The 27,833-nt window shown below is 48.3% G+C and overlaps 1 protein-coding gene across 3 annotated transcripts in view; it reads left to right on the top strand.

The window, feature by feature from the left end:
- Mical3 (microtubule associated monooxygenase, calponin and LIM domain containing 3) overlaps nucleotides 1-27,833 on the top strand; it is a 229,562-nt gene that overhangs the window by 144,193 nt on the left and 57,536 nt on the right. For 2 of the 3 annotated variants that reach the window (XM_045137315.1, XM_045137316.1), the window contains exons 18-19: nucleotides 12,117-12,205; nucleotides 13,516-13,603. In XM_045137315.1, the coding sequence (XP_044993250.1) occupies nucleotides 12,117-12,205; nucleotides 13,516-13,603 (177 nt within the window). Of the gene's footprint in view, nucleotides 1-12,116; nucleotides 12,206-13,515; nucleotides 16,942-27,833 lie in introns of those variants that run through there. The other variant, XM_045137317.1, reaches the window with a different exon arrangement.

Raw genomic sequence — 27,833 nt, 5'->3', positions numbered from 1 at the left:
TAACTCTAGCCTTTGACAAATCTCTTAAGTCCAATAATCCTAACCAGCAACAAGTCTCTGGCATTCCAATTCCACCCCTCCAGCTAGGCTACTCACAGTCCTGGTAAACTTCATCCGAGGCCAGCAGCTTTCCTTAGCAGCCATCTCATTGCAGCATCTCCACTGCAAGCCACGGTTCATCCTCATGGCCCCATTGGGTCTCCATGCAGGCATCCAGCAAACCTGCTTCACACTGTCCATGGCCATTTCCAAAACACAAGACCATGTTGCAAATTCAATGTCCCTCTCTTTCCTGCATTTTTTATACTCCACAATACCAGGTAGGGTGCCAATTTGTTAATCCAGGGGGGAATAAAGCAGACTTTGAAGAACAGGACACACCTTGAGCACTCAGGCCCCTCTAAAAGAGTCGACATTCTTCCTGTTGCCCCACTGCAGGTCAGCTGGCCCCATCTTAAAGGTTATAATCTCTCAGTTGCAGCTGAATGGGCAGCAGTTTCACCCAAATATTTCATTTTTTTCTGGGCCATATCCCTCTGCTCACACCAGTTCACTTCTACGCAAAGCAACCCTGCACAACTCAGGACACGGGCATAACAGCAAGCCTCACACAAACTGCTAGCCCAGTCCAAGCAAAGCTCTTTCTCGCCCTCATAAGCCAAACCTCACAGTCCACAGTTCTTACTGCATTCAGGTCTCTCAACTCTGACCCTAATAGTTCATCAAGCTGTACTTACAGCACTGCAATGCATCTCTTAGGCCAAGGTTTCAAATCTTTCCACATTCCTCTTGAAAATCACCTCCAAAAGGCCAAGACCACACAGTCAGATGTCTAGCAGCAATCCCACTCCTCGGTACCACTTTACTGTTGTAGTCAGGTTCTCATTGCTGGTAGAAATCACCCAACCAAGAGCGGCTTGTGGGAAAAAGAAGTTTATTTTGGCTTATAGGCTCGAGGAGAAGCTCCACGGTGGCAGGGAAAACAATGAAATGAGCAGAGGGTGGACATCACCCCTTGACCAAAATAAATTGGACAATAGGAACAGGAGAGTGTGCCAAACACAGGCGAGAAGAAACAGGTTATAACACCCATAAGCCCACCCCCAACAATCCACTCCCTCCAGGAGGCATTAGTTCCCAAATCTCCATGAGCCGGGAATCTAGCATTCAGAACACCTAAGTTTATGGGGGCACCTGATCAACCCACCACACACGTCATCAAAGATGTTTATTTCATCTGTCAAGGGACAGAAGCACAGAGAGTAAAGCATAGAATTTTAGGGAAATAAATTTAGTCATAGACTAATCCTGAAGTCTTATCAAGTAGCTTCAGATAAGAAGATAAGTATGGGGCTGGAGAGATGGCTCAGCAATTAATGCACTTGCCTGCAAAGCCTGAGGATCTAGGTTTGATTCCCCAGTACCCACATAAAGCCAGATGCACAGGGTGGCACATGCATCTGTAGTTTGTTTGCAGTGGCTGGAAGCCTGGCATGCTCAATCTGCCCCTCCCTCCCTTCACTGGCCTTTCTCTCCCTTCCTTCATTCCTTCCCTCCCTCCCTCTCCCCCTCTTTCTCAAATAATTTTTTTTAAAAGAAGATAAGGAAAGGGTCTGGAGAGATGGCCCAGTGGTTAAGGCATTTGCTTGTAAAGCCTAATGACCTGAGTCTGAGTCCCCAGTACCCACATAAAGCAGATGCGCAAAGTGGTACAGTAGGTGACTGATGGCCCTCATGCACCCATATTCTCTCCCTCTCTTTTACTGTCTCTGCTGGGTATGGGGACGAACGCCTTTAATCCCAGCACTGGGGAGGCTGAGGTAGGAAGATCGCTGTTAGTTCTAGGCCAGCCTGAGACTGCATAATGAATTCCAGGTCAGCCTGGGCTACAGCAAGAACCTACCTGGGGGGAGGGGCGGGGAAGGAATGAAGGGAGGGAGGGAAAGGCCAGTGAAGTTAGAGCTTGAGAGAAAAGAAATAACTTCAGCATCCAATCTTTTAACATACAGTATTATCATTTCATGCTCATGAGATACCCATGAGAGTTTTTCGTTATTGTAAATTAGGAACCAAGTTCAATGAATATGCTATTTGCTTGTCCAACTTGACACGGCTAACAAGTGCTGGTCTGTGCGAACTGGCCTCTGAGGCCTGTCCTAGGTTAGACATCAAGGGGTAGCGACTCCAGACCCATAAGTTGGAATGAGCGCCCTCGGAGACGGCCTCTGATCGCCTTTCACTGTTGGATCCTCCCTTCAGCGCAATAGTGGGTTTAGTATGCTTAACACCAAACGTCTCTATTCCTAGCCACATGCTAGCAGATTATTTACTGTTGCCTGCTCTTAAGATTAGGTCTCCAAAGTAGAATGTTGAGTTCCTTGTCATTGTGAGGAGAGAACATGTACTCCCTTCTGAGGGCCTGTGAAGTTAGTTCCCTGAGCGACAGGCCTGAGACAGCCAGTGCGGCCACGTCCCGCGGTCCAGCCACTCCCTGCCCTGCTGCTCCCCGCGGCACAGTAGTCCAAGGACTCTGACAGGTGTCCAGTCTCCCCAGGGCCTGCTTCCTGCTTGGCCACCCTCTGCTGTACACCTGGAATCCACAGCTTCTCCTGCGTGAGAGAGGGTCACATCCACTATCTGCTGTCACCTGCCCCAGCTTTCTGTACCCTTTTCACACCAGTCTAATCTCCATTCTGTAAGCATGATCATGCCATTGGTGCCTCATGACCTTTCCTCTAGCTGCCCCTGCCTGGAGTGCGTGTCCTTGGTCTTTTTAGAGGGGACTTCCTGGTCTTCCTGTCCCAACATGTCTCCTCCTCAGAAGCCTTCTCAGACCTGTCTTGAATTAGCCACCTGTCCATGTGTATCACCCGTTGTAGTTCCGGATCCAGTGCTCAATGCTGTGTGCTCTGCCTCATGTTACCAAGTGATTCACCTGCCTTGACTGGAGATCCAGCATTGTTGTTACTCATGTCATACAGTGACACTCAAAAGTGGCTATAAAATGCCTGGCGTAAGAGCCCAGCGTGGTGGCGCACACCTTTAATCCCAGCACTCCGGAGGCAGAGATAGGAGGTTCACTGTGAGTTTGAGGTCACCCTGAGAATACAGAATGAATTCCAGGTCAGCGTGGGCTAAAGTGGGACCCTACCTTAAAAAAAAAAAAATTTAAGGCTATAGTAAATGGCTGCTTGGCATGCCCCACAGACACCTGCCTACCTCCCACTCCCTTGCCCTTACCTTTAGTTGTCAGGATTGCTTAATTTCAACCACCTCCAGTCAGTCACTTGATGAATGGCCCATGGTTTGTGCTTTGTTTTCAGGGTCAGCCTGGCTGGCTCGCCTGGCAGAGACAGATGTCATAGTGTAGTGGCTAAAGGCACAGGCTCTGGAGCGAGCTCCCGCCTCACGGGGGGCTGCTCACTGCAGGCCCTCCCGCTGGCTGCTCCGCCTTGCAGAAAGTAGATAGTTCCTTCTTCCTCGCCGATTGAGGGAGGATTAAATGAGCTGACAGACGGTAAAGCAGCTAGAATAGTGCCCAGCACATGATAAATATTATGTAGAAAATTAGGATATTTTCGTGCTCATTAAACAAATAATGCAATTAAGAAGAACATTAAGGCCACCATGCAGTAGGTGGAGGCAGGAAGATCAGGAGTACAAAGTTATCCTTGTGTATATGATGAGTTTGAGACCAGCCCGGGCTACGTGAAAGCCTGCCCCCCCCCACATTATATTAAAAATACATTAAAATTTAGGGCTGGAGAGATGGCTTAGTGGTTAAGCACTTGCCTTTGAAGCCTAAGGACCCCAGTTCGAGGCTCAATTCCCCAGGACCCAGGTTAGCCAGATGCACAAGGGGGCGCACAGGTCTGGAGTTCATTTGCAGTGGCTGGAGGCCCTGGTGTGCCCATTCTCTCTCTGCCTTTTTCTCTCTGTGTCACTTTCAAATAAATAAAAATAACCAGAAAAAAAACTTTAAAAATCATTAAAATTTAAATACATCAAAATAAATTAAAAATTGTAAGGACTGAAGAGATGGCTTAGCGGTTAAGGCACTTGCCTGCGAAGCCTAAGGATTCAGGTTCCATTCCCTGGAACCCATGAAACCAGATGCACATGGGCACACCTATTCTCTCCCCACCCCCCAATAAATAAGTAAATAAATATATTTAAAAATAAAGAGAGGAGGAGGAGGAGAAAGAGAAGATACACATTGAACACATTATTATTTGGCGGGGGGCCACTAGCTAGTAATTAACCCAGGGCCTCCTATGTGCTAGGCAAGTATGAGGTGTGCTACAACCACAGTGCATATACAGAATGTCCCATGGGTTATTATTTATGATGGAGAACAAATTATAAACAAAGCATACAAAAATAATTCATTAGATGAAATACTGTGAAGTAATTATCATGATGCAAAGTTTGTATTTATTCACCTTGAGATAGTTTCCTAATATATCTAAATGAAAGCAGAGGTACAAGAAGCAGTATTTCTTTTATTTTTATTTTTATTTTTTTATTTATTTATTTGAGAGCGACAGACACAGAGAGAAAGACAGGTAGAGGGAGAGAGAAAGAATGGGCGCGCCAGGGCTTCCAGCCTCTGCAAACGAACTCCAGATGCGTGCGCCCCCTTGTGCATCAGGCTAACGTGGGACCTGGGGAACCGAGTCTCGAACTGGGGTCCTCAGGCTTCACAGGCAAGCGCTTAACCGCTAAGCCATCTCTCCAGCCCAGTATTTCTTTTTATTTTTGGTTTTTCGAGGCAGGGTCTCACTCTAACCCAGGCTGACCTGGAATCCACTATGTAGTCTCATGCTGGCCTTGAACTCACAGCAGCCCTTCTACCTCTGCCTCCTGAGTGCTGGGAACACCTGGCCAAGAAGCAGTATATTCAGAGTGACTCCATCTTTGTCAGTCGATACACCTCATTTGGATTAGTCAGCATTCTGTTTCAATGGCCAGATTACACACTTAGAGAGCAAAGCTTTATATGGTCTCGTGCTTCCAATACATGGTGGGTGGGTTCTATGTCTTGGGGCCAGCGCTGTGGCAGAATATTCTGGCAGGGACATGCTGTGGAACAAAGCCACAGCAGCCAGGAAGCAGGGAAAGAAGAAGGTAGCAAGGTCCTGATATCCCTTCTAAAGGTGCTATCTATTTATTTACAAGTAAAGAGAGAGAATGAGAGTGGGCGGACCAGGGCCTCTTGCCACTGCAAAGGAACTCCAGACACATGCGCCACTTTGTGCATCTGGCTTTACATGGCTACTGGGGAATCAAACCTAGGTGCTTGGGCTTTGCAAACACAGACCTTAGCCATGAGCTGTCTCTAGCCCTAAAGCACATCTTACTTTTAAATAGGGCTGGAGAGATGGCTTAGTAGTTAAGCACTTGCCTGTGAAGCATAAGGACCCCGGTTCGAGGCTCGACTCCCCAGGACCCACGTTAGCCAGATGCACAAGGGGGGTGCACACGTCTGCAATTTGTTTGCAGTGGCTGAAAGCCCTGGAACACCCATTCTCTCTCTCTCTCTCTCTCTCTCTCTATCTATCTGCCTCTTTCTCTCTCTGTCTGTCTGTCACTCTCAAATAAATAATTTTTTTTAATCTTACTAAATAAGTATCAGTCTCCCTCCCATTCTTATATGGGATGCAGTAAAGTAACAGAGGCTGGGTGTTATTCACACACAGCCCCTGCTCCAGCATGATACGAAATTTAAGTTTATTAAATCACTGCAGGTTCAGCATCCCTACCTGTAATGTAGAGCAATATGCCAGTGCTATTCATTTCTGTAACTGCAAAGACTTACTCCTACTCCAGAGAGCTACCTGATAGTCGTAGAATCAGAATCCTCCCCTGTCCCCGTAGGGTCAGTGGTTGTATGAGTTTCTGTTGCAACAGAATGATGATCCACGCCAGATTGAGAAATCTTTTTGCAACCCTTATCTGCCACTTGATACCTCTGAATTTGGCAAGCAAAGTAACCTCCTTGGATTTAAAAAATATATATTTTATTTATTCATTTATTTATGTAAGAGAGAAGGAGGCAGAGAGAGAAAGAGAATGGATGTGCCAGGACCTTTAGCCACAGCAAACACTCTCCAGATGCATGTGCCACCTTACGCATCTAGCTTTATGTGGGAACTAAGGGATTGAATCTGGGGCCTTAGGTTCCACAGGCAAGCTCCTTAACCACTAAAGCCACCTGTCCCACCCACTTCCCAGCTTTTATCTAAAAAGATTTTTCCTTTGGTTCCTGTGGAATTGAACCCTAATGGAAGCCTTTTCACTACTTAATTTTTGCCTGCCAGGTTCGTGTCAGGCATGGACAGTAAGTATCCAAAGTAGCTTATTGCCAGGCATCGACCGATCCGAGCATTTGAGAGGCAGAGGTGGGAGGAGCACGTGAGTTGAGGCTAGCCTGGGACTGCAGCTTGAATTCCCGGTCATCTGGGGCTAGAAGGAGACCCTGCCGAGAAAAATAAATATATAAACATGGTAGACTTTTAAATAAATTTTACTGGGAACTTTAATATATGAACTACTGCAAATCAGTCGTGTCTCTATCAGGTTATCCTCTTTTGGCCCCTCCCTGCCCCCTCATTCCACTGAGGGCCCTCCTCAGTGGGCGCCGGGAATCACTATGGGGTGTGAATGCACCAGTCACTTCCTGTTGGGAGTACAATTCCTCACATGATGCCTTCCTAGCCTGTGGCTCTTACAGTCTTTCTCTGTTCCTTCTGCAATGTTCCCTGAGTCTTGGAGGCCATGTTAGGAGTCTCCTTTAGTGCTGAGTTCTTAGTACCCCTTATTTTCTGCTTTGATGAGTTTTGAGTCTCCTCAGTGTCTACCACCATTTCTGGAGAAGGTTCTCTGACTAGCAGCAAGAGCAGCACTCGTATTTAATCCAACACTTCCTCAGGAAGGTTTCCTGGGCCCTGGCAGGTGGAATGACATGTCCAGTGCCAGGCACCCAGCTTTCCCTTATCATTGTAGAGGGTTTTGGTCTTCCTGGTATTCACCACTATCTGTAACAAGGTAGTTCTCTACCCAACAGCGAGGGCAGCATTGATCAAAGGAATCAACATAACCTCTAAGAGAGCTTTTTGAGGGGTACAACCTCTGCATTCAGCCAAAGAGCAGTGGAGGCTTCACTGTAGGGCCTATGACCTTCCGAGCCGTAGGCTTCTCACGTGCTTCTCAATAGCAGGCATGGCGCGGGAGAGCAGTGATTCCCGCATCACGTACGTGCCACTGTGGCACTGGAGGGTACATCTTGCCTGGCTGGTTGATTTTTGCAGCTTGTAGGCTCTCTGCTGGTGACTCGCCCTGCAGGCTGCCATGGGGCTTTCCAGCACTGACAGTGGCCGCGGGGAGATGCTGCTGTCTCAGTTTCCAGCCTGGCTCCTCGCTGTCCTGTGACACAGCGGGGTGTCTTCAGCATCAGGGTCGTACTGTCTAGTTCTGGTCGGTGACCAAATGCTTTGGAAATGGCCTGCATTGCTTTAGGGGCTTCTTCAGCATCAGGGTCGTACTGTCTAGTTCTGGTCGGTGACCAAATGCTTTGGAAATGGCCTGCATTGCTTTAGGGGCTTCATGGGCCTCCCTACCAACAGCACACGGTGGAAGGGAGTGACCCATCTCCTGCGCTGAGGCTGACCAGCAACAGCCTGTGGTTTTAGGTGACACTGTCTCTGTCCTTGCAGAGTACTTCTGCCCAGACACACCCTCCCTTTCTCTCACTCTCTCTCACTCACTCTCTTGCGCGTGCACACACACACACCGTCTTTCTTTCTCTCTTTAGTTAGCTAATGAAGAAGTGGGTTTCTGTAGTGCTCATTCACGCTGTCCTCACCTTTGGACATTCCTCTGCCTCTCCTCCCTCCCACTTCCCTGCCCCCCTGAAACTTTCTACCCCTATATTCGGTCCCTACACTTGTCTCTCTACCCTCCTCTGATCCCTTCCTGCTTCTTCTCTCTCCAAGTCCCTTGATGTTCAGGGTTACTACTGAAAGATGTGAGTTCATTTCTGTCATGTTGATGATTTTGTGGAGTTTGTCATTTTCTTGATCTTCGTTTGCTTTAACAACTGTTGAAGTTTTGAATATTTTTTTCCTTCTTGGAGCCTCTTGAGTATGTTTATTCTTCTCTTCACTGCACAGTATTCCATCCAGTGCTCTCTGTGGAGCTGGCTTAGTGCTCATGTATTTATGTAACTGGCTTTTATCATGGAAAGTTTTTCTATTATGAGGGATAATATAGTGGGTATAATAGTGTGGGTTGGCAGCCATGGTCTTTTAATATTTGAATACTTCATTCATTTTTATTTATCAGAGAGAGAGAGAGAGAAAATGGGGCACACCAGGGCCTCCAGCCAGTGCAAACCAACTCCAAACACATGTGCCACCTTGTCCATCTGGCTTACTTTGGTCCTGGGGAATTGAACTGGGTCCTTGGGCTTCACAGGCAAGCACCTTAACCATTAAGCCATCTTTCCAGCCTGGCAAATAATATCTTACAGAATTATCTTAACTATGAGATGCTTATTAGGTTTGTTTCTGTCAGAAGAAGCAATGATGTTGATATTGCATTTGAACTGAGATTTCAGCCTCAGTTTCTTTGTGTCATATTGTGCAGTCTTCCTAGAGGAAAATTTTCTGGAATGTTCTTGAAATTTGCCTTTTAGCCAAAAGGCTTCAAAACCTTGGTTCTGACATTTAAACCTTTTGTCAGTATTGTTAGGCTAGAGAAGTGTTCAGTGGTATTCAATCTTTATTTTCTAGGTTTCTACCTTAGAAGAAATTAATTCAGAAAGAAATACAAAGAATGAAAAACTAATTATCACTGTAGTTCTCTGGTGCTGTAATGACGAAGACTTACCCAGGTCCGACTAAAGTATGCACTTCAGGTTTCAGTCTTCCTTCCAGATAGCATCTCAGGAAGGGCTGCCCCTCCCCCTTTACTGTCCACTGCTGTCCCCACACAGTGATCAGCCTGGTTCTTTGTCTACTCCCAAGGTACATTTGTCACAGGCCATGTGGCTGATAGCCCCATCACAACCGCATGAGAGAAGGAGGAGTATTTGTTAAAGAACTAAATACAAAACAGACCCCAAATAGCAAATGATGTACAGTATTGATGCAGTTTATGTTATCATACTTATTGGGGGCCAAACTTCCCAAGACCAGCCAGGCATAGTGGTGCATGCCTTTAATCTCAGCACTTGAGAGGCAGAGGTAGGAGGATCACCACAAGTTCAAGGCCACCCTGAGAATACATAGTGAATTTCAGGTCAGTGTGGGCTAGAGTGAGACACTACCTCAAAAAAAAAAAAAAAAAAAAAAATTCACAAGACCAGAGTGTGGTTTATCACAGATTATGAAAGGAATTTGCTAAGCTAAGAAAAAGAAAAGAGGACTGGAGAGGTGGCCCAGTAGCTTCAAGGTCCCTGCTTGCAAAGTCTGATGGCCCAGGTTGGATTCCCAATGCCCATGTAAAGCCAGATGCACAAAGTTGCACATGTCTGGAGTTTGTTTGCAATGGCAGGATACCCTACCATGCCCATACTCACTCTGTATCTGCTTCTTTCTCTGTGTCTCTGTCCACCTGTCTGTCTCTCTATCTCAAATATAAGAAAAAGAGAGAGAAGAAGCCAGGCGTGGTGGCACGCGCCTTTAATCCCAGCACTTGGTAGGCAGAGGTAGGAGAATAACCATGAGTTCTAGGCCACCCTGAGACTACATAGTAAATTCCAGGTCAGCCTGAGGTAGAGTGAGACCCTACCTTGAAAAACCAAAAAGAAGAGAGAGCAGAAGAACCAGAAAAGACATGATCAGCTCTGCTTAGACAGACAGTGAGACATGCCCTTTGCCTATCAGGTGATTCCCCACACAGTACCATTTCCTGACCGAGTATACCAACAGCTACTGCAAAATCTTTTGAGGAAAATTATATGATCACAAAGGCCATTGGTAAACACTGGTGGCCAGTTGATAGGCTTTTGGAAGGTTATTAAATCATGAAGGTTGTGACTTCATAAATGGATTAATCCAACAATGAGTTCATAATTTGCAGCGTAATTGGGTAGTGGTGGAAACTGTAGGAGGGCTTGGTTGGAAAAAGAGGATCACAAGGCTATATCCTGTCCCCAGCCCTTTTTCTGTGCTTCCTGGCTGCCATGAAGTAAGTAGCTTTGCCCCGCCCTCTGCCCCCCCAACACGTCGCTGTGCATCGGCAAGGCCAAGAGCAATGGGCAAAGCTCCATGGAGTGAAGCCTGAAACCAGGAGCCAAAATAAACATTTCCTCCTGTAGCTGCCTCCCCAGGCATTTTGCCCGAGCAGTGGGTAATGGCCTTGCATAGTGAGGAAGGGCAGAGAACAGAGCAAGTCGCTACTTAGGTGTGCTCCTGTTACCAGAGAAAGGGAAGCATGGCAACACATCTCCATTTGCTTTAACTTGTCTGCCCTCTGGTCTGGTCTTGGGGATCAGGAGTGTTCGGTTGTTGGGGCAGCACTTCGGCAAGTGGGAAGACAAGATGGAGCAGTTCCTCTTTCAGGATTCTTATCACAGGGCTTCTGCTCAAGAGCTCCTCTTTAACTGGGAGTTAGGGAGTCAGATAATTGGACTCTGAGTTCATTCTAACTCTGTTTTATTGAAAAACTAATGATCAGTCATTCAAACCTCTTTGGCTATACCCTCAGCAGGACCCCATAAATGCACGTGGACCTGGCTGTAAGTTGTAGGAAGCAGTATGAACTCAAGTTAGGCCACAGCACACTCTGGGCTTCATTTGCTTCTTCAGTTGTGCTGCACTCATGGGCCATGGTAGACTTGCTGGGGCGGGGGAATGCTTGGTGGGTTGGTTTGGCCCTGTGATTTTTTTATTACTTCTGTGTGTGTGTATGTGTGTGTGTGTGTGTGTGCGCGCGCGCGCGCGCACGCGCACATGCGCTTGCTGAGGCATGTGTGTGGAGTCAGAGACCAACCTCTGGGTGTTTCCCCTCTCCTGCACCCCAGGGTCAGCCTCTGGGTGCTTCTCTTTTTCTATACCCCAGGGTCAGCCTCTGGGTGCTTCTCTTTTTCTATACCCCAGGGTCAGCCTCTGGGTGCTTCTCCTCTCCTGCGCCCCAGGGTCTTTGTTGCCACGGCTTCAGGATTCTCCTGGCTCCCCATCCTATTGCCTTAGATGCATTGGGACTACAGTTAGCACTTTGTGTGAGGCTTTATGTAGGCCTCAGGCAGGTTGAACTCAGGGTATGCAAGCTTGCAAACAAGCACCGTTAGTCACTGAGCCATCTCCCCACGGCCAGCTCTGTGATTTTTTTGTTAAAGGTTTATTTATTTATATTTATTTATTTATTAGAGACAGAGAGGGAGGGAGAGAATGTGAGAACGGGTGCACCAGGGCCTCTAGTCACTGCAAATGAACTCCAGACACATGCGCCACCGGGTGCATCTGGCTTACATGGGACCTAGAGAATCGAACCTGGGTCCTTAAGCTTCGCAGGCATGCGCCTTAACCACTAAGCCATCTCGCCAGCCCCCGCTCTGTGTTTTGTTTTGCTTTGCTTTGCTTTGCTTTGCTTTGCTTTGGCAATGCGGGACAACCCTGGTTCGTGGGCATGGAGGGGGGGAGTCTGTGCTGTGGAGAGGAGTAGAGGTGGTCCGGGCCTGTGTAGCGCTCGTTTTCACAGCAGCCCCTGCAGCGTTCCCGCCTCCCCCTGCACTTGCGTTCATTCTTGCCTTCCCCAGAAATGCTGCTCCCAGCTTTCATGTGACCCTGTCTTTGTCCTCACACACTGCCACTTTGTTTTCTAGCCCTCCCATGTAAGCCTCACATCCCTGCTCTGGGAACTGATTGGTTGTGGCTCAATGGCCTTCACACACCCAAAGGGAGGCCTTCCATTTTAGGCACCGGGAGAGAAAGCTGGAACCCGAGCTTAGAGGGAGGGCTGGCCTTCCTGGATTGCCGGGGTACAGGGAAGGCTGGGCAGTGAGATGGCGCCCTGTAGCTGGAAGGGACAGTCAGCAGTCTGGCAAGGCCAGCAAGCCAAGTTCACAGTTGTGGAGTCTTAATCCCTTTCCACCCATTTCTTGCAACCTGCAGGTAAATTCTACTGTAAGCCACACTACTGTTACCGGCTGTCCGGCTACGCGCAGAGGAAGAGGCCAGCAGTGGCTCCTCTCTCAGGAAAGGTAACAGCCATCCTTCCTGGAAGGGGGCGAAGCATCGCAGCAGTGTTCGTCCTGTGAGCGTCTGCGGTGGGCTGTCGTCAGGCTGGGGAGGGGCCGGCTTTCCAGCAGTCTGTGTTTCCGTGCCCTGTGGTGGTACTCGGCGATTATTCTGAGTAGAATGGGTCCTACTGATGAGAGTAGCTTCCTGATCCTTCCCCCATGTCAGAGCTGTCCACAGGGAAGGCAGTAGCTGGAGAAGAGGCAGCCTCTGCAATCCTTCCTGAGCTTCAGCTCCAGCCCACCTCCCCGGCCCCCCAGGCCCCGCCCGGGCATCGGAGAGCTAGCCCCTGCTGTCCATGCTGAGCCTGAGCGGTCCTCACAGACTTCTCTTCCTGCTGCCCTTCAACCTCCGGCTCCACGAGTTACTTTTCTAAGGCCCTGGCTTGTTTCTGACTTCCCTTTCACTGAAAGTGGTCCTTCCACTGATCTTTGTCGAGGTGACCCGAGTATCCCCTTCACTGCCTAGACGGCAGTGTCCCAGCATGCAAGCTGATTGCTGCTCCTTTGAAAGGCTTGCGTTGATTGCAGAGGGATGGTGCAAGAGGTGAGCAGTTGTCTGTGCCCGTTGGCACCACATCATGGCTGGATTCCATCCTTGAATGGAAAAGTGTTTCCATACTGTATCTGTACAGAGTCTTGCTTTCTTCACATTGTCCTCTAAGCAAATACTGTTAACACAACGTGTATTTTTTTAATTGTTTATTTATTTATTTATTTGAGAGTGATAGAAAGAGAAAGAGGCAGATAGAGAAGGGGGGGGGGAATGGGCATGCCAGGGCCTCCAGCCACTGCAAACAAAGTCCAGACACGTGCGCCCCCTTGTGCATCTGGCTAACATGGGTCCTGGGACATCAACCTCGAACCAGGGTCCTTAGGCTTCACAAGCAAGTGCTTGACCACTAAGCCATCTCTCTAGCCCTAACACAACATTTACATCATATTAGGTGCCCTGAGTTTTCTAGAGGTGATTCACAGTTGGCATGAGGATGTGCATAGATTATAGTAAATGCCACATCATTTTAAGTATTTTAAACCTCGCAGATTTTGATATTCTGGAGCCAGTCCCCAGGAGTGAGTACACCTAGATTTTGATTCCTCGTGACTTCCATGTGAACTAAGGCGCTGCTTCCTTAACAAAATCCCCACTCAGGCATGCAGCTCCTTGTTGACAGAGACAGACCAGCCCGTGTGGGTGGGGTGAAGGGAATCATTGCCTCCTGAGATTTGATGGCTGTAGTCACGATTTCTCTTTTACTCGTGGACTCTCCTAGGAGGCCAAGGGACCCCAGCAGGATGGCTCCACTGCGGACACAAACGGACTGGCCAGCGCCAAAGCCAGTGCGGCGGAGAGAACTCCAGGTAGCCTCACTTCCTTGTTTGGCTGGGTGGCGCGTCACTCGCTCGGCCTCTGTGGCAAGGCCAAGGGGATAAGCCAGCACCTCCAAAGCAACATTTCTTCAATTGGGCAACAAGTGGCCCAAAACCCCTTGGACTCCTTTTTCATGTGTCAGCTGCTCGCATTCGGAGTCCCCTTCCTGTATGGCCTGTCAGAGGTACTGGTGCAGATTGGAGGGGAGTTTCACTGGCAGGTCGTGAGCCAGTGATGGTAAGTGGAGTCACCCTAGCTCCCCCAGACCCTGCAGGTAAACAGGATCGAAAAGAGACTTCGTGTCACTGACCCGGGGGACAGCAGGGAGTCACAGGCCTTCGTGGGACTCCTGTGTAGGCCTTCTGCAAAGGCACTGAGCCATGTAGCTGAGGCCTGCAATCTGATTTGTTTACTGCAAGTCACGTGCAATTCTTGCACGCCGTTCCCCCAGCTAGATGGCTAGATAAGCTGTCACGGCTCTTCTGTGTGTGAAGGTGACTGGAAAGAGAATACCCTGTCCCCAGCACTTTAGGTGGGGCGTGTGAACTTACAGAGAGGGTCAAAGCCCACAGGTAGCACTGCCCTCCCCACTCTTGTGCCAGGAGTTGAATGGTGCCACCCTACTTCAGCAGTCTCCTGTTCTACTCAGCCCAGGGGTCGGAGGCATGAGCCTGTGGAAACTTGTATTACTTTCTTCCTTAAAACTGACCCTCTTTGTCCTTATAAACCTAGTCTGTGAGATCTGTCTGCAGTTCTACACATTGCTGAGAGGCCCTGAGTCGCAAATGCCTTGATGGGAATCTACATCTACTGGGCTGTGTTTCTGTCAGTCACACATTTCCTTTGTTCGTAGCATGTATATCTCTTTTTGGTTTTTCAAGGTAAGGTCTCACTCTAGCTCAGGCTGACCTGGAATTCACTATGTAATCTCAGGGTGGCCTCGAATTCATGATGATCCTCCTACCTCTGCCTCCGGAGTGCTGGGATTAAAGGTGTGCACCACCACACCCAGCCACAGCAAATATATCTTAAGCAGCTGTTTACAAACTCGGATTGTCATCTAATGCCAGAGACCATGGAGGAGTTGGCAGGGAACTTTCCATGACAGAGAAGGGACGAATGTCCTCCTGCCTTTCAAGTGAGAGTCCCAGGAGCCGCTCTTCCTGCGGCAAGGGGCTGATGTGGCTCTTGGTGCGCTTGTTGCGGTGGGAGCCTGGAGGGAGGGTCTTCAGCCCCTGATAACCCTCAGCAGTAGAAGGCCAGATGTTTGGGGGCCAGGGTTCTCAGTTGCCCTCCTGGAGAGTGATCTTTTCAGGGTTACTGTTCTGCATCCTGAACGTACCCGGGGCCCTGGCCCTTTGCCCTGAGCTGCTGCTGCTGTAGTAGAGGAGGAGCAGGATCATGATCCCCGTGTGAGTGGCTGCAAACTGGGCTTACTTTCCTTCTTGGGTAGAGATGCCTTTGAGTTGCAAGCCAAAGCTTTGAGAAAAAGAAAGCTCAGTATTTCAGACTTCTAGAATGTATGTCGCAGAGGGTCACGCTCCTGACCGCTCTGCTGTGTGTGGCTAGCCGCGCTTCCTGACGTCCCACCGCGAAGTGGGAAGAGTAGGGCTGTGGAAGCACGCCTTGTCTCCCTGGCTCTGCGCCTGCTCTCTGTTCTCTCTTCCCTTCCGGCTTTCCCCTTGTGTCAGAATGACTGTTGTTGCCTCAAAGGAGAGAAAGAGAGAGGAAGAGAAAGAAGAACAGGATCCACTGGTTCAAAGAACCCCGGTTAGGTCATGTGGTGAAGCATTGTCTGCTCTGGTAACTTACCTGTCTACTGCCTGAGCTCCTGGGGTTACTGTTTATAGCATGTCTGTTTGTTATATTATGTGCTTTTAATATGGAAATCCTCTTTTCTGCTGTCAAATCTGTAAATGCTTTGTTTCCAAGCTTTTCTCACTGCTGCAGATCACTGGGCCTGGCACACATTACCTCACCCTGGCTGGCCTCCTGGTACCTTCCCAGAGTTCAGGAAGTCTGGACAACAGGCAAAGGGAAAAGCCCATGGGATTGCTAGCCCCTTGAGCACGAGGCCCTTGGGTCAGGTGGTTTGGAGTTCTTTTTTTCCTTGCAGAATCCCCTCTTATCTCCCAGTATGGACAGCCAAAAGTGAGGCACAGGGGCTGTGGTGGCCATGGGAAAGGAACAGAAGAGCCCTTCTCCCAGGGCTCAGCCTCCAGCGTTCACCGTGCAGACAGGGGCGAGTGGGAGGAGCACACTTCTTTCCTTGGTCTGTGGGAGGATTGTCCTTGTAGAGAAGCCGCAGTTGCATGTGGTACCTGCTGCTGCCTGTCTCCAGACAGGCCTTATGTGGTACCCACTGGCATCCACGGTTTGGCTCCTGATGGGCTGATAGGAAACACGGGTACTGCCCACAGCAGCCAAAGTAGCCATGTGGTACAAATAATAATAATGCCAGTCAGTCCTGGGCTTCAGCCTGTTGGTGAGGTTAGATCTTCTCATGGGTTCCCAAGGCCTCTTCCCTCAGAGACCTTGTTGGCAAACTGCAAATTCTGCTGAGCATTTCACTTCCCCAACCTATTGTTAGAACCATAGCAGAGTTGCTGATACTGTGTGAATATCTGTGGTGTGTGTGTGTGTGTGTATACATAGGTTCATGCATGTGTGTGTATAGCTTCAAATTCACATGTATGGATAGTCTGCGTATATATTATGCCCTGAATAGCAATAATGAGGCTGTTTCTAAAGCTTCTTCTTGGTCTAAAAGCCACAGGAGCTTTCTTTTGGAGCTTGCCCTGGCCTGGCCTGTGTCTGGTCAGGATTCTAAGGCCAATCACAGCCTGGGCATGGCTGTCTGTGGAATCTTAGACATGGGGCTGGGTCTCTAAAGAGTTGGGCAGCACATACTCCCAAGCTCAGGTTGAGTTTTCCAAGCTAGGAAAGAAGGAGTCTTCTGCTAGGTCACTACAGAGAGACAGATGCACACTTTCTCTTGGGTCTGCTTTCAGGCTGTGTTGACTCCACCGGGTCTTTACAGGCCACTGTCTCTCAGTGTTCACTGTGCCTGGCTACTGCCTGAAGGACAGTGGAACGTTCTAAGGCCCCCCTAACAGGAGCCTCACTGTGCCCCAGTAACGTAAGAGGTTCTCCCCTTTTCCCCCTACTATTCTTTTGGGGTTGGGACAGGAACAGGGCAGCAACCACTACCCAAAGCTATGGTACAAAGAAGCCAGAACAAGGGAGAATTAGTTGTGCCAAGGAACATGTGTGTGTCCACTCTCTGACCTCCTTAAAACGCGCTGTGTGTCCACTCTGACCTCCTTGAAGCCTTTTTCTTTTTCTTTTTTTTTTTTCCCCTTGTTTTTAACCTGTGCTATTCTGAAGTTTTTTTTTTTTTTTGGTGTGTTGTTTTGTGAGTTTTTAATTTGATTGTGTAACTTTGTTTTTGTGTTACTGTGAAACCAAGGTGTTGTGCTTTAAGCGTTTTTTAAAAAATATGTTATATTCTTATTTAAGAGAATAAATTCCAAACAATCTTCAGGCTTCTGAGTTTTTCTTTTCCTTCCCTTTTTCCTGATTGGAGGGTGGGAAAAGGGGAAGCTCAGGCAGGTCTGGAGTATGGCCTCAAAAGCCGATGCTCCTCAGCGCCCTTGCTTCTCCTGTGGGGCAGTGAGCCCAGGTGGCTGTGGGGACTAGGTTGTCCGTACCTCTGGATAGCATTCTGCTCACAGAAAGGGCCCTGTGGAGGGCATGGCATGGTTTCTTTCTGCAGCAGCTGCAAGTAAAAGACAAAAGGCTGTCTCCTGTTCAGCCAGCCAGGCCAGGCAGATGGAAAGATGAAGCTTCCAGGCCCAGCTCAGATCTGCCGTGGGGGCATAGAGCCAGGTGCCTCCCTGCGCTGTTTCTGACTATAGCAGGCTCAGGAAGAGAACTGGGAGCAGGCAGGTGTCTCCCCTTCTTGGTGCTTGCTGGGGCGCCCTCAGGCATGGTGACTGTGTTCCAGGTGCTGGTAGAGGTGCTTGCTCTTTGCTCTGACCTCTCTGCTGTGTGCTCTCCATAGGGACCTGGCCCCTAAGTTACCATGACAAGGTCTGTGGAGCTGCCCTCAAGTCCACACACACCACCACTGACCTGGCAGTGGTAGTGCTTCTGCTAGCCATGTGAACACAGACCACACTGAGCCAGAACAGGGCACATCTGTGGGGAAAGTATTCAGTACTGCCTTTTTCCCACTGGGCCCTGAAGTCTGGGTTGCCTCACAGGTCTCTGTCTACCCAGCAGTGACCTGGGAATTTGAAGAGCACTGGGCTCTTCCGTGCCCTGGAACAGCCTGGCTTCTCATTCGTGCTCTAGGTAACACACTCCTCTTTGTTGGGAATAGTCAGTGGACCAGGAGCCAGTGAAGGGAGCGTACATTCCTATGGGTCGTCTCTTCAACCCCCTGCCCCTGGGTGTATGGTTTGCAAACTCACTCTGGGCCGCCCACGCCGTCCCATCTCCAATCATAAGGGAAAGAAGGGAGATGTGCCTAAAAGCTTTGATTCTGTGCCAGCCATTGTGAAGACTCTGGAAAGTTCCTGAGGGAACTCAGTTTCTTTCTGAAATTTATTGTTCTCTTTTTTCCCCTTATGCATTCCATAGCAGTTTCCCTAATTAAGATGCTTCCTGCCAGGGAGGCAGGGCCACAGCCATGGAAGGACGGGCTATGAAAAAGTCAGCTCTCTATTTTCATACTGAACTTGGCAAGATGGTGCCTTTCATCTGCTCTGTCCTGAGGAGGATACCCAGCGAGGCTCTCTTATGCCTCAAGAGTAGGCAGAAGCTTAGGAGGAATCTGCCCCAAGTTCCAGTCTCTTCCAGAATGCTCCAGAACCCCACTGATAGGCAAGGCATTACCTCCAGCTCACATCCAAGTGCCAACTAGTAGATTGATCGTCACGAGCGGGGACGAGGCCCGGCTGGCACGCCCTCCGAGGCTAGGTCAGGGCCTGCTCGTCGTTTCATCCTGCCCGCAGCGTCCACTGTGGCAGGTGCCTGCTCAAGCCCCTTCCTTACGGTCGCTCATTGTCTCCTTGTAGCATGTGTTCTGGAGGGGGAGGCTTACACAGAAGTTCCCGTACACCTGGGGAAGAGAAGCGTGGCTCTAGGCATGTGAGGCTCCCTTCAGTTCCTTCCAGGTGTTGCCCACCATGTGTACACCACCTCCTTTTACTACCTCTGTGCCAGATTGCTCATAGCTTTGCACCAGTGATTTGTAAACACTTTCTGAGTGTGTCTGAGGTGTGTTAATGAGTCTCCTAGGACAGCATGCAAAAGAGAGCTGTCCCTAACATCCAAACCTTAAGTGAAGCTAACTAAATTCAACCTCACCTTTGATGCTCTTTGCTTCCCTCACAGAAGTTTCCTTGATGGTGCAGGGCCCCAGCTCAGCCTTGCTGGCACCGTACTAGGATAATCACAGATAGAATCCTTACAGATAGAATCAGAATTTCTCTTGGTCTCTCTCTCTCTCTCTTTTTTTTTTTTTTTTAACTTTTGCTTTTTTCTGTACTTAGTTCATTGTAATTGTATATCATTTGCGTTAAGCTGGCTCACACATAACTATCAAATAAATGAATGACTTCTTTTTGTGTGTGTGAGAACGTAACATGCCAGAATTATTCCCCCGTTATCACAGTTATTGTTTAGGAAGTATAGTCTGGTTCATTTTTAGATCCTCACCAGCAGTTGTTGGTCCTTATAGTTATTTCATATTGTTATCTCTTTCATCAGAACTCAAGACCGTTGGGCCCAGGGCTATGCTCCTGCCTGGAATTCTGAAACTGTCATCCCCTGGTGACTGTCCCATTTTAGCATACCTTATTCTAGGGCCAATCCCTTCAACATGAGAATAATTACAGAGGACCAGAGCTGCAGTGGGCCTTTGAGCTCCTCAGCACACAGGTGGTGAGACCAGGGCTGTTCTATAGACAAACACCTAAAGAAGTCTCATGACTACCCAGGTTGGAGAGGTACACTGAGCACATTCCAGAGCAAAGATTCCTCTTGACGTTCAGTGTGTGCTCAGATCCAAACTTAAAAAGTAAGGGTTGTATCACCTCTTGGCCTTTTGGCTAAGATCTTGTGTAAAAAGTGAAGGTTGGAGCCAGGCGTGGTGGCACACACCTTTAATCCCAGCACTCTAGAGGCAGAGGTCGGAGGATCGCTGTGAGTTCAAGGCCACCCTGAGACTAGATAGTGAATTTTCCAGGAGACTATATAGTGAATTCCAGGTCAGCCTGGACTACAGTGAAACCCCACCTTGAAAACAAGCCGGAAATGGTGGCGCACACCTTTAATCCCACTACTCAGGAGGCAGAGGTAGGAGGATCACTGTGAGTTCGAGGCCACCCTGAGACCTCACAGTGAATTCCGGGCCAGCCTAGGCTAGAGCGAGACCCTACCTCGAAAAACAAATAAACAAAAAGTTGTGAGCAAAGTAGTAAATGCTGTCAGGATGAGCTTCTGTCCCCACCATGCCACACAGCTTCCCTTCGTCCCTCTCTGTCACCTCACTGAAGAGCTCTATAAACCAGCAAGGATGTAGTTTACTATTCTGGGATATACACGTGTCCCACTTTCTTTGGCAGTGATCCTCAGAGTTAGGGACTTGCCTTTGGAACTCGGGAGATGAAAAAAACCTGATAAATAAGAAGGGAAATCATCTAAAGAGAACTAGGATACTGTAAATTAACTGACTAGTATGAAATGAAGTCACTGTTTTCTCCGTGTTTACCCTCTTGGGACATGTCAAATAATCAAGCCCAAGGCGATAGGATTAAGAGAATCCTAAAATGGTCCCCCACCCTGCCAACAAGCTTAAACCCCGTTGATGTCACCCATTTGTACTCTGCCATTTCTTGCTGGACATTTTCCTCTTTTCTTCTCCTTTCCTTTTCTCCCCCCAGTGCTGAGCCACACTGCCAGCTCTCCCCCCCCCCCCCATTACCTTTTGTTAACTGCTGAAACATCTTTCCAGCCACAATTACTAGTTACTTTTTTTGTTGAGGTCCTCCTACCTCGCCTCCCAAGTGCTGGGATTAAAGGCATGCACCACCAGGCCCGGCTGAAACTCCTTTTTATTTATTGTAGTACCATACAATGGACCGAGGGCCTTATATATGCTAAACACCCATCCTACCATTGAGTCATGCTTCAGCCTCTGGAAATCCTCTTCACACTTGAGACATTTTGGTCTCAGTGCCAGTTTGGGCTGCATATCAATATTGCCCTGTCCAAAGAAACTTGGTCCAGCAGACAATGCAAGCAGTTGCCTACACCTGTACGGACATGACTCAGCACATACTTCAGAAAGACACGTTGTAACAAAAAGCCTCCAAACTCATACGTAGGTAAAAAGAAGAGCTGAAGCCGGGCCTGGTGGCGCACACCTTTAATCCCAGCACTTGGGAGGCAGAGGTAGGAGGATCGCTGTGAGTTCGAAACCAGCCTGAGACTACATAGTGAATTCCAGGTCAACCTGAGCTAGAGTGAGACCCTACCTCAAAAAACAACAAAAAAGAAAAGCTGAGGCTACTAAGAGAACGTGGTGTGTTTCTCTTTGTGTGTCCACAAGTCTCCCTTTGCTCGTGGGCTTTCTGAGAGAGCATGCTGCCGTGTCATGAAGCCATTCGTGTGTGAGCAGGCACGGAGCACCCGGGGAGGAAGCCAGCAAGGGAGAGACGTTGAGCAGCTCTCTCTTTGAGTCCCTATAGTGTCCTTCAGCCTCCCTGACAAGACAGACCTGGGAAGAAGGTAGGGACAAGAGAGCGGCACTGTGGGAGATGGGCAGTCACCCTCGGTAGGTGGAGCCATAGCACAGGTGGTGAAAGGTCTGGACGGCTTTTGTAGCTATTTGAGCCACATGCTTAGTGAGGAGCATTTGGGGCAGTTCATGCCTTGGCCTCGGAGCATCTCCATTCGCCTCTCCCAGGGACCGTGTGCTCAACATGACAGGGCTCAGTTCGCCCTGTATCCCAGCACTCACCCATAGACCCAGGCTGCTCTCGAACTCCCAGCCATCCTCCAACCTCCACCTGCCAAGTGCTGGGATTAAAAGTGAGCACCACCACACTGCTGAACTTCTTATTTCTTGACCTGAATGCATAAGGTTACCTCGTAATTCATATATATATTCTTTTCTTGGTTTTTCAAAGTAGGGTCTCACTCTAGCTCAGGCTGACCTGGAATTCACTATGTAGTCTCAGGGAGGTCACAGCTATCCTCCTACCTCTGCCTCCCAAGTGCTGGGATTAAAGGCGTGCACCTCCATGCCTGGCTTGAAGCTCTGTCTATATATTTTCATATTTTTATGTATTTATTTGAGAGAGAATGGGCACACCAGGGCATCCAGCCACTGCAAACAAACTCCAGATGCATGTACCTTCCTGTGCATCCGGCTTACATGGGTCCTAGGGAGTCAAACCTGGGTCCTTGGGCTTTGCAGGCAAGCACCTTAACCGCTAAGCCATCTCTCCAGCCCCAAAGCTCTATACTTTTAAGGTAGCTTTGTATTATCTTTAAAACAATGAAAGAAGCCGGGCATGGTGGCACATGCCTTTAATGAAAACACTCACTTGGGAGGTAGACGTAGGGCAATCACTGTGAGTTCAAGGCCAGCCTGAGGCTACATAATGAATTCCAGGTCAGCCTGGGCTAGAACGAGACCCTACCTCAAGAAACAAGGGGGGAGAGAGGGAAACTGAGTTGGCCTCGGGAACAAGCATTCGTCTTATAGACAGAAGGCATTCACCTGACCTTTTTTCTGCCACCTGTTATCCATGCCGTCTTTAGCATAACCTTCTTACAACCTCATTTCCCATCTATACAATTCTAAAATGCAGGAGGGGGATGCTACCTGCTCCTCTATCCAGCTGTTTGAAAAAGGCAGCAACCTAAAGTGAGTTAAGCATTATTTGAAAATGTTTAGGGATTTCAAATATGATTATCGTTGATAGTCTAAAGAATGGGAGAATAGCTGGACTGGAAGAAGGGATTATCATTGGTTCTGTTGGCTGGCTGCTGGGCTCCCTGTCAGGTCTGGGCACCCTATGGGTTTATTCAGGATGGCCTAATGGGATGCGTTCCTTGCCAGCAAAGAAGTGTGGGGATGGGTCAGTTCAGGACTCCTGTCTGCAGCCGGGGTGGGGTGGGGGGTTGGTCAGGCAGTGGCCTTCTGCAGAGTAGCTCTTCTGGATCTTTGTCCTGTACCCACAAGTCCTTGACTAAATTTGGCCTTGCTTTCTCCTTCAGCCTGCATGGATAAGATGTGAAGTCACTTACTCATTCCATGACACCCTGAGGGCTCTTCACTGTAGTAACAAAGGCATACACACTCCTAGATTGGGTCTATGTTAAGCTGAATTTTCAACACCTAACTTGGGTAGATCTGGTCACCACCATACTAGCAAAGCTAGGGTTACTCATCCTAGACTCTGTCCAGGTCTGTGCTGGCTTGTTACACAACCTCTGATCCCCCAGCCCACCTCCATTACCTCATCGCCCTTTTGCAGGAGTAGAAATCTGGTAGGGTCTCACTCTAGCTCAGGCTGACCTGGAATTTACTATGTGTTCTCAGGGTGGCCTCAAATTCCCTCCTGCCTTGGCCTCCCAGGTGCTGGGATGAAAGGTGTGTTGCCACCCGCGCCTGGTCTAGTTTCCTTTTTGGAATGAATGTGTGAATGGGTACCTGGGCAAATGCAGAGCTGTGATACTCAGTTCCTCTCATTCGATAGCATCATTCAAAGATGGAGTCCCTCAAAGCCCGAGTTCATCAGCCTGAATTCTTAGTGTCTTTTTGCTTGGAGCCTCTCGATCCCTAGACATTAACGCATGTTTTGCAGGCCAATCTTAGTAATCTCCCAGATTGAAAAAGAAACATTTTTAGGTACGAATGGTGGGCATTGCTAGGAGGAAATTTCAGTTCCTTTCCAAAAATATAGCCAGCCAGCTCAAGGGAGTGCTGCATGTGTTATTTTGTGTCTTTAAAAGGAAAATGAGACATTGGAACTTATCTCAAAGTGCCTTGCATTGTTCTGTCAACCGATCCAAGATGTTAAACACCCCTTTCATGAGAACCAAGCCCCCTCAGGCTGTGCATCTGGCCACATGTGTACTACCAGAGTGCTGGCTTTGAACACCAGCTGGGAGTGCCAGAAACATACCACCTAGAATGTGGGTTGGCAGCAAAAGCTTGCCCAGTATGTTCATAGCTCTGGATTACAACTCCAGCACCACAAAAAAATAAAATAAATAAGTAAATAATCCTAGCCCTTTAGGAAAAGCCCATCAGTGCAGACCTCTGCTAGTCACAGGCCTCTCTGCCCTTCCTCCTACTCCTCTTACTGCTGTGTGCACACTGCTCCCTGAAACTAAGCTGCTCTTCACCATGAAGGAAAATAGTTCTTCAGAACATGTTCATTTGAGGACCTTCATGCTGGCGAGGGGGGCGGGGTCTCCTGAGCCATTAGCATGTCATTAAGACCTCCTCTTTCACGGGCACTAAGGGGACTGTCATTGTTTGGTGGCCTTGCCCTTTTCCAGGAGATGACATTGTCACCTGTGGGCTCCTGGTACAGGTACTCCAGAGACCTGACCTGTGTCAAGATGAGGAAACCAAGTTCAGAATGTGCTTACCTTAGATTCTTAACATGATAGTGAAACACCCTGACCTTGTGTCAAGACATTTATCCACCCAGCACTCGGGAGGCCTAGGTAGGAGGACCATGGTGAGTTCGTGGCCACCCTGAGACTACAGAGTGAATTCCAGGTCAGCCTGGACTAGAGCAAGACCCTAACTAATATATAAGATATTCAGGGCTAGAAAGCTCTGCTCACTGATTAAAGAAGCTTGCTTGCAAAGCCTAACTGCCCAGGTTCAAATCCCCAAGTACCTATGTAAAGTCAGTTGTGTAAAGTAACACATCTATCTGGAATTCATTTACAATGGTAGAAGGCCCTGGCACACACACTTTCATTCGTTGATTCATTCATTCCCCCCCCCCTCTCTCCTTGCAAATAAACAAAGAATAATTTTTTAAAACAGCATTTATTTAAAATGCCTGGTCAGGCTTGGTGGCACACAGGTAGGAGGATCACAAAGCCTGTTTGCCTGAATTCAATTCCCCAGTACCCACGTAAATCCAGATGCAAAAAAAAGTGGTGCTGAGGTTTGGAGTTCATTTGCAATACAAGAGGCCCTGGTACATACACCCTTGCTGCCACACACCCACACACATGCAAATAAAAAAAAAATTAAGAGCTGGAGGGCTTAGCAGTTAAGGCAGTTGCCTACAAAGCCTAAGGTCCTAGGTTTCCTTCCCTAGTACCCACATAAAGCACAAGGTAGCAGCACATGCATCCTGAGTGAGTTTGTAGTGGTTAGAGGTGCTGGTGCACCCATCTCTCTCTCTTTCTCTCCTTTTCTCATAAATAAATAAATATTTCTGAAACGAGCTTAAGAGCAGAAGTCCCATGAGACCACAATCTGAGAGCACCTTAGCCCCCCAAGAGCACTGAGAGGTGGGGAGGAGGTAGGAACCAGGGTGACAGTACTCCTGAGACATGATGTTCTAGCCTGTGGCATCCCTGTGGGCATCCGGGTGGTTTTCCTGGTACAGTGTTAATTCATTCCTTTGAGATTTCTTCTCACTGGCCTCATGTAATGTTTAACTTGGAAGTTCACAACTCATTTATCAAATATCTTCAAAGCAACCAAGCTTCCCTTTGGACCCACTGATCTCCTACTGTCGGTGCCTTCGCATCAAAATATATTCACCCCAGGAGGCGTGGTAGTGCATGCTTGTAACTGCAGCACTCAGGAAGCTGAAGCAGGATGATTTCAAGTGTGAGGCTAGCCTGAACTGTACAGTGAGACCCTGTCTCTCACAAACAGGACAGGAGAGAGGCCTCAGTAGTTAAAGGCACTTGCTTACACTGCTTGACAGCCCCAGATTGATTCCCCATATCCACATAAAGCCAGATGCACAAAGTGGGTCATGCATCTGTACATCTAGAGTTCATAGGCAGGCACTGGTATACCTGTTCTCTTTCCCTCCCTCTCCCCTTCTCATAAAAAAGAATATATATATATATATATATATATATTTAGCTGGGTGTGGTGGTACATGCTTTTATTACTAGCACTTAGGAGGCAGAGGCAGGAGGATCACTGTGAGTTCAAGGCCAGTCTGGACTAAACTGAGACTCTGCCTCAAATATACCAAAAAATAAATGTGTGTGTGTGTGTGTGTGCTTGTAATTACCCTAAGAATGTTTCATATATAAATGGCAATGAAAACATCCATCTTTGGGACTGGAAAGACGCTGTGGCAGTTAAAAAGCCTGATGGCCCAGGTTCAGTTCCTAAGCCACTCGCATAGACTGGAACAAGAACCATAGCACAAGCATCTGGTATCATCTGCATATAAAAGGACCTGGTATGCACATGTACACATGCTTGCACACACCCACCCACACCCAAACTAAATACACACACCTCCATCCATCTCTGGCTGAGGGTGTAGGTCAGTTGTAGAGAACTTAGGTTAGCATGCATGAAGTCCTGGGTTCCATCCCCAGCATCACCTTCTGCCTGCAAAATCCCACTGTGCATGGATAGGTGGAAGAGATGTTAGCTTGTGGTACTGGCTGAGGATTTAGTCCTGTCTCTGACATTTGAGCCTTTGGACGTGCTTTTGTTTTTGAAGCAGGGACCTCACTCTGTAGCCCAGGCTGGCCTCAAGCTCATGTGGAAATTCCCACCTCAGCCTCCATAGTGCCGGGATTAAAGGCATGTTCCACCTTGCCTGGCCTTTAAAGTGATTTGTGTGCATGTAATTTGTTTTCACTGTAATCAAATGCCTGTCCAGTTTTATGTGATTAGCTGGGGAATTAAACCCCAGCTGGCAGCATTTGCCTTTAACTGCTAAACATATTTTTAACATTACTGAGACACAGAATCCTCAGTGTCAGACCAGGTAAGCCTTCCTAATCTAAAACCCAAAAACCTTTTGAGCACCAATATGATACCACAAGTGGAAAATTCTATACCAGAAAACTATCATACATAGAATTTTTTTTTTTTTTTTTTGAGGTAAGGTCTCACTTTATAGTCCCAGTCTGGCCTCAAACTCAGAGCAGTTTTCCTACCTCTGCCTCCCAAGTGCTAGGATTAATGGCGTGTGCAGAAGTTTTTTTTTTTTCTTTTTTTTTTTTTTTTTCTAAGGTAGGGTCTCACTCTAGCTCAGGCTGACCTGGAATTCACTATGTAGTCTCAGGGTGGCCTCGAACTCTCAGCGGTCCTCCTACCTCTGCCTCCCGAGTGCTGGGATTAAAGGCGTGCGCCACCACGCCCGGCTAGAAGTTTTTTTAATACTACATAAAATTGTCCTTAAGATATGTAAGTAAATATGAAACGAATGAGTTTATGTTCTGGCATTATGCCCATCCCGAAGGTATCTCATTATGTATTTACAAATACTCCACAGAATCCAAACACTTCTGGGTTTTTGTTGTTGTTATTGTTGTTGTTGTTTGTTTGTTTTTTGAGGTAGGGTTTCACTCTGGCTCAGGCTGAACTAGAATTCACTATGTAGTCTCAGAGTGACCTCAAACTCCACCTACCTCTGCCTCACAAGTGCTGGGATTAAAGGCGTGTGCTACCACGCCCGGCTTACCATTTCACAGAGGGGACACTGAGCTTGTAGCACTAACAATACAGATTTATAGAATGTTGTGACAGCTCAGTGCTCAGCCAACATTCTTACCGTGGACCCTGACACAGAGTTGCCCAGTGAGCGAGTGCCCTCCGGTGCAGCACAAAAGGTGCCCACATGAGTGTAGCCGTGCGGGCACTGCCCTTAGCAGAGGAGACGGCTGGCTGGGGCCGTTCACCTAGCCCGGCAGTGACCTCCTCCCGCTCAAAATAGGCATAGTTCTCCCTTCTCCCTCAGATACAGAGGAATATTGTCCAGCCTTGAGTGATGACACCGCCCCAAGGCAGAGAATGACCACTTCTTGTTTCGAGTCTGTAGGTCAAGATGCCACCCGATTGGATGCTGTTTGCTCTGCATCTTTCACACAACGAAACAAGAACTAACTATTGGGGCAGGGGGACTTTAGCCCAAACAAGAAAGGGAGTGAACATATATGCAGTATGATTCTTCAGCATGTTGTGAC

The sequence above is a fragment of the Jaculus jaculus genome, chromosome 18, assembly GCF_020740685.1.
Source record: "Jaculus jaculus isolate mJacJac1 chromosome 18, mJacJac1.mat.Y.cur, whole genome shotgun sequence".
NCBI lineage: Eukaryota > Metazoa > Chordata > Mammalia > Rodentia > Dipodidae > Jaculus > Jaculus jaculus.
The sequence above is the reverse complement of the archived record's forward strand: the minus strand, read 5'-3'. Positions and strand labels throughout refer to the sequence as shown.